The 7306-nt window shown below is 42.4% G+C and overlaps 1 protein-coding gene across 1 annotated transcript; it reads left to right on the top strand.

Annotated features, from left to right (window-relative positions):
- The first annotated feature begins 1245 nt into the window (after positions 1–1245).
- Positions 1246–5181, top strand: LOC308618493 (echinoderm microtubule-associated protein-like 4). Its single transcript, XM_081236396.1, is given in 3 exon segments — positions 1246–2093; positions 2097–4215; positions 4218–5181. Coding segments are annotated over 3 exon segments (3045 nt in total). The 5' UTR covers positions 1246–1292; the 3' UTR covers positions 4343–5181.
- The last annotated feature ends 2125 nt before the right edge of the window (positions 5182–7306 follow it).

A 7306-nucleotide genomic window follows, 5' to 3' on the forward strand; every position in this document is an offset into this window, starting at 1 on the left:
TGTCTGTGAACTTCGTATGATTTTAGGCAGCCTCTCTGCTAATGGGTGGGGTTGTGTTCCTATCTTGCTAGTTGTTTGGCATGGTGTGTCCAGTGCTGGAGCTTGCTGGTCATCGAGTGGAGCTGGGTCTTAGCGTTGAGATGGAGATCTCTGGGAGAACCCTCACCGATTGATATTATGTGGGGCCAGGAGGTCTTTCGTGGTCCAGTGTCCTGAACTCAGCTCTCCCACTCAGAGGCTCAGGCCTGACACACCTGGATGGAGCACCAAGACCCTGTCAGCCATACGGCTCAGAATAAATGGGAGGAAACAAAGAAAGAAAAATAAAATAAAATAAAGTTATTAAAATTAAAATTTTTTAAAAAATTTTATTAAAATAAGAAAAATTTAAAATGTAGTAAAAAAAAAAAGAAGAGAGCAACCAAACCAGTAAACAAATCCACCAGTGATAGCAAGGGCTAAAAACTAAACTAAGATAACCATATAAATCAGAAACTAATCAGTCGCATACAGCAAACCCCAAATCTACAGTAGCTCTCAAAGTCCACTGCCTTAATTTTGGGATGATTCATTGTCTACTTAAGTATTCCACAGATGCAGGGTACATCAGGTTGATTGTGGAGATTTAATCCGCTGCTTCTGAGGCTGCATGGAGAAATTTCCCTTTCTCTTCTTTGTTCGCACAGCTCTCGGGGTTCAGCTTTGGTTTTGGCCCCACCTCTGCATGTAGGTCAACCTCTGGGGTTTGTTCTTCGACCAGACAGGAGGGGCTTAAAGGAGCAGCTGATTAGGGGGCTCTGGCTCACTCAGGCCAGTGGGAGGGAGGGATACAGAAGGCGGGGTGAGCCCGTGGTGGCAGAGGCCGGTGTGAAGTTCCAACAGCCTGAGGCGCCGTGTGTTCTCCTGGGGAAGTTGTCTCTGGATCACAGGACCCTGGCTGTGGCGGGCTGCACAGCCTCCCAGGAGGGGAGGTGGGGATAGTGACCTGTGCTTGAACACAGGCCTCTTGGTGGCTGCAGCAGCAGCCTTAGCGTTTCATGCCCATCTCTGGGGTCTGCGCTGATAGCCGCGGCTCGCGTCCGTCTCTGGAGCTCCTTTAAGCAGCACTCTGAGACCCCTCTCCTTGCGCACCAGGAAACAAAGAGGCAAGAAAAAGTCTCTTTCCTCTTCAGCTGGTCCAGACCTTTTCCCGGACTCCCTCCCGGCTAGGCTTAGCGTCGGCGACCCTAGTCGGTCCGCTGAATGAAGTGCCCGCCCCGCTGAGCCTGGAGCCCCGGTGTTTTCCCCGCAAGATGGACGGTTTCGCCGGCAGCCTCGATGATAGTATTTCTGCTGCAAGTACTTCTGATGTTCAAGATCGCCTCTCAGCCCTTGAGTTACGAGTTCAACAACAAGAAGATGAAATCACTGTGCTAAAGGCAGCTTTGGCTGATGTTTTGAGGCGTCTTACAATCTCGGAAGATCATGTAGCCTCAGTGAAAAAATCAGTCGCAAGTAAAGGCCAGCCAGGCATTCGAGAAACTATTTCCATGTCCTGTATAACCAATGGGAGTGGTGCAAACAGAAAACCAAGTCACACCAGCTCTGTTTCAATTGCAAGAAAAGAAACTCTTTCATCTGCTGCTAAAAGTGGTACAGAAAAAAAGAAAGAAAAACCACAAGGACAGAGAGAAAAAAAAGAGGACTCTCACTCTAATGATCAAAGTCCACAAATTCGAGCATCATCTTCTCCCCAGCCCTCTTCACAGCCTCTCCAAATACACAGACAAACTCAAGAAAGCAAGAATTCTACTCCCACCAAAAGCATAAAACGACCACCAACAGCTGAAAAGTCACATAATTTATGGGAAAATTCAGACGATAGCCGTAATAAATTACTGAGGGCAGTTTCAACATCAAAATTAATATCAAAAGTTATAAAAAATGCAGACAAGCATAAAGATGTCATCATCAACCAAGAAGGAGAATATGTTAAAATGTTTATGCGAGGTCGACCAATTACAATGTTCATTCCTTCTGATGTTGACAACTATGATGACATCAGAACAGAGCTGCCTCCTGAGAAGCTCAAACTGGAGTGGGTATATGGTTATTGAGGAAAGGACTGTCGAGCTAATGTTTACCTTCTTCCTACCGGGGAAATCGTTTATTTCATAGCATCAGTAGTAGTACTATTTAATTATGAGGAGAGAACTCAACGACACTACCTGGGTCATACAGACTGTGTGAAATGCCTTGCTATACATCCTGACAAAATTAGGATTGCAACTGGACAGATAGCTGGAGTGGATAAGGATGGAAGGCCCCTGCAACCCCATGTCAGAGTGTGGGATTCAGTTAGTCTATCTACACTGCAAATTATTGGACTTGGAACTTTTGAGCGTGGAGTAGGATGCCTGGATTTTTCAAAAGCAGATTCAGGTATTCATTTATGTGTTATCGATGACTCCAACGAGCATATGCTTACTGTATGGGATTGGCAGAAGAAATCAAAAGGAGCAGAAATAAAGACAACAAATGAAGTTGTTTTGGCTGTGGAATTCCATCCAACAGATGCAAATACCATAATAACCTGTGGTAAATCTCACATTTTTTTCTGGACCTGGAGTGGCAATTCACTAACAAGAAAACAGGGAGTTTTTGGGAAATATGAAAAACCAAAATTTGTGCAGTGTTTGACATTCTTGGGGAATGGAGATGTTCTTACTGGAGACTCAGGTGGAGTCATACTTATATGGAGCAAAACTACTGTAGAACCCACACCTGGGAAAGGGCCTAAAGGTGTTTATCAGATCAGCAAACAAATCAAAGCTCATGATGGCAGTGTGTTCACACTTTGTCAGATGAGAAATGGTATGTTATTAACTGGAGGTGGGAAAGACAGAAAAATAATTCTGTGGGATCATGATCTGAATCCTGAAAGAGAAATAGAGGTTCCTGATCAGTATGGAACAATCAGAGCTGTAGCAGAAGGAAAGGCAGATCAATTTTTGGTAGGCACATCACGAAACTTTATTTTACGAGGAACGTTTAATGATGGCTTCCAAATAGAAGTACAGGGTCATACTGATGAGCTTTGGGGTCTTGCCACACATCCCTTCAAAGATTTGCTCTTGACATGTGCTCAGGACAGACAGGTGTGCATGTGGAACTCGGTGGAACACAGGCTGGAATGGACCAGGCTCGTAGATGAACCAGGACACTGTGCAGATTTTCATCCAAGTGGCACAGTGGTGGCCATAGGAACACACTCAGGCAGGTGGTTTGTTCTGGATGCAGAAACCAGAGATCTAGTTTCTATCCACACAGACGGGAATGAACAGCTCTCTGTGATGCGCTACTCATTAGATGGCACCTTCCTGGCTGTGGGATCTCATGACAACTTTATTTACCTCTATGTAGTCTCAGAAAATGGAAGAAAGTATAGCAGACACGGAAAGTGCACTGGACATTCCAGCTATATCACACACCTTGACTGGTCTCCAGACAACAAGTACATAATGTCTAACTCGGGAGACTATGAGATTCTGTACTGGGACATTCCAAATGGCTGCAAACTAATCAGGAATCGATCAGATTGTAAGGACATCGATTGGACAACATACACCTGTGTGCTAGGCTTTCAAGTCTTTGGTGTCTGGCCAGAAGGATCTGATGGGACAGATATCAATGCACTGGTGCGATCCCACAATAGAAAGGTGATAGCTGTTGCTGATGACTTTTGCAAGGTCCACCTGTTTCAGTATCCCTGCTCCAAAGCAAAGGCTCCCAGTCACAAGTACAGTGCCCACAGCAGCCATGTCACCAATGTCAGTTTTACTCATAATGACAGTCACCTGATTTCAACTGGTGGAAAAGACATGAGCATCATTCAGTGGAAACTTGTGGAAAAGTTATCTTTGCCTCAAAATGAGGTTGTAGCGGATACTGCGCTCACCAAAGCCCCCATCTCTTCCATTGAAAGTGTCATGCAGTCTGATGCTCCCACACCACCTCCTTCCCAGCCCTTAAATGAGACAGCTGAAGAAGAAAGCAGGATAAGCAGTTCTCCCACACTTCTGGAGAACAGCCTGGAACAGACTGTGGGGCCCAGCGAAGACCACAGTGAGGAGCAGAGTGAGGGGGGCAGCGAAGACCTCGGTGAGCCTGTTTACGAAGAGCCAGCCCAAGAGATGAGTGATGAGCAGAGCGAAGGCGCTCTTCCCAGGGACCAGCAAGACCCTTCACCCCTGTCCTAACACCAGGACTTGCGCGTGACTCACTTTTTTCCTCCAACTGCATGATGTGGTCTTGTGATAAAGTTCAGATAACAGGCCAGGAAGTGATGGAGAATCACTATTGATGGAGATTTTGGTTTCCACGTAATCTGTTTTCAATAGTCTTATCTTCCGTCTCTTAAATGCAGTCGACCTAAAGGTTCCGTTTGATGTGTATTGAAAATTAACCAAATTTAATAGTAGGAAAAGACTGAAACGTTAATTGTGTCTCAGAAATTACTGTGTACGTGAGTGGTATGATGTTAATACTGGAAACAAAAACAGCAGTTGTATAGATTTTAAATAAACCCCTCATTATCTGAGCAGGTTTTCTTCAGGAACAACCAGAGGCATCACAAACACTGTTACTCATCTGCTGGCTCAGACTGTGCTACTTTTTTTTTTTCCTGATGTTGAAAATCAGAAAAACAAAACAAAAACCAAAAAAACCTTCTCTTACTGAGATTCCCTCCCACCCCAAATGTCTAGTGGAAATTTTTTAGTTAAGGAAAACTTCATTAGTGCCATGAGCAGTGATGTTGCCTTCTTAAATAATAACACCCTTTTCTTATGTAGCCGGCAGACGTCCAGATGTGCTTGTTAGTCTACTATGTAGGTGCTGCCTTTTCTAAGTCAAGAGTGAGGAACAGTCCCTTAATTTCCTGTGTGCAAATCTATTTTATCTTAGAACTAAGAAAGCAGTGGTTTGTTAAAGAGCTTTTAATGTATATTAAACCATTGATACTCCGAAATAATGGATTCCTCCAAGGATTCCTTTACTGGCCTAAACATTTTCAAATGTTTGGCATTCAAGTGAATGAACAGAAGAAACCACACGCCTATAAAATTAAACTTGGCTAATCTTAGCTTAGCCTTCATCATAATTTGCTCCTTCAATAACAGAAATATTAATAAAGTTTAAATGATTGAAAAAAAAAAAAAAGCCTGACCCTTTTTTTTCCACTTCGTGCTTTCTAGTTTCACTCACTCATTTGGTGCCTGGGGCAGAGGCCTCACACCTGGCTCTTCAGACCAGAGTCCATAGTGCAAAATGGCTGCCTACCTATTATGTACAATTCTAAATCTTACCCCTACACTTACTCTTCTCTGTATGCTTGCACCTGACTGTAAACCAAAGGAATGTCACTTGCCATCTGGTTCTGCAAAGATTAAGTTATTAGCCACTGCAGTCACTGACTTACAGTACAAAACAGGCCCTCAGATAGTTAGGTATATTTCAGGAGAAATTTTTATGAACGCTGATGCTTGCATCTCGACTTACAGCTCTTACATTGTATTTTTTTTTTCCGTTGACATGACACAGAATTTTGCATATGCAGGAAATATTTCTTAAATTGAAGTTCTGAAAATATTTCTTTATCTCTAGTTATAGTAAGTTAAATAATATATTTTTATAATTTCAAGGCACTGCACTTAAATCACTTTTTTGTCCTCAAATCACTATTTTTTAATTGTTTTTTATTTAGTTCGAGAGTTTTTTTCATACGTTTATTTATTTTATTTATTATTTTTGGCTGTGTTATGTCTTCATTGCTGTGCATGGGCTTTCTCTAGTTGTGGCGAGCGGGGGTTACTCTTCGTTGCGGTGTGCGGGCTTCTCATTGCAGTGGCTTCTCTTGCTGCAGAGCACAGGCTCTAGGCACATGGGCTTCAGTAGTTGTGGCATGTGAACTCAGTAGTTGTGGCTTGCAGCCTGTAGAGCACAGGCTCAGTAGTTGTGGCGCACGGGCTTAGTTGCTCCACGGTATGTGGGATCTTCCCGGACCAGGGCTTGAACCTGTGTCCCGTGCATTGGCAGGCAGACTCTTAACCACTACACCACCAGGGAAGTCCTCAAATCACTATTTTAAAATAAGGAATAGAAAAAATGAGTATTTAATGATCAACATCTTTTTTTGGACTAGCAAACATATGCTACAAATAATGCAATACTTCTTTTGCACACATCAGCCCTAGGTAACCAGTTGGCCAAAGTAATTATTTTTTTGGCAGTGTATTTCTACAATAAATATCAGACGCTTTAAAGAGATATATGGAAGGTTGCCATATATGATGCTAAATTCCTTATTGAATTAAAAGGAATAGGGAGAAATACAGAAACATGTATCAGTTTATTGTTATACTTCTAACTCAGATGAAATGCCTCTGATTTAGCATGCTGTATTTCAAACAGGCTTGAGATTCTGTTCCTGTTCCAGTTACTTTATTTGAAAAAATTGAACTCAGCAAAAGAGTGAAAGGCAGGGAGAGGCAGGAAAGGACTTACTTACATTGACTGAGTGCCTATGTATGCCAGGTACTGTGTTAAGAACTTTTTATACATTTTCTTATTTTATCCTCAGAACAATCGTATAAGGCAGGTATTTTAATCTCCAGTTTACCAATGAGAAATTGGAAGCACAGAACAGTGCTCACAAATACAGTCATTAAATGATAGAATCAGGATTTGGAACCCAGGTAATTGATTACCTAAACCCAGGTCACCTTTACCAAATATACTGGTAACTTAATATTTTTGGATTAAAAGTCAAAAGCTATGTTTAATAATATAGAATTTTTAGGATGTAAATTGAGGAACTCACAAGTTTGTAGAAGAAACAAATGCCCATAAATAATATAAAGAAAAATCTAATAAGACCATAAAGAATTCAGAATTGAAGTGCTAAACTATCTGAATTTATATTTCCCTAAAGGAACTGGATGTGGATAGGTTATTTACAAAATGAATACAAAAAGTACAGTGAGAGGGTGCAGAGAGTGAGACAAGGAAGGGCAAAACACCAGTAAATGGTGCATTAATAAACAGGTACTCTGGGCAACTGATGCTTAATCCCATTGAGCGCCTCTGAGGAACTCCACCAGCAGATGGCAGAGCTGGAGTAGTTATCTACCCATTCCCATCGCTTAGAGCTTGAAGATTATCCCTGCAGGGTGTTAAATCCCCAGCACTTCTGGGCTTCCTTCCACTCCAAGCAGTGGCACTGGCGAAAGTCCTAAGGCAGAGAAGCAGAGATGCAAGCACTTGAGAT

This window comes from Mesoplodon bidens (genome assembly GCF_964165515.1).
Source record: "Mesoplodon bidens genome assembly, chromosome: 6".
NCBI lineage: Eukaryota > Metazoa > Chordata > Mammalia > Artiodactyla > Ziphiidae > Mesoplodon > Mesoplodon bidens.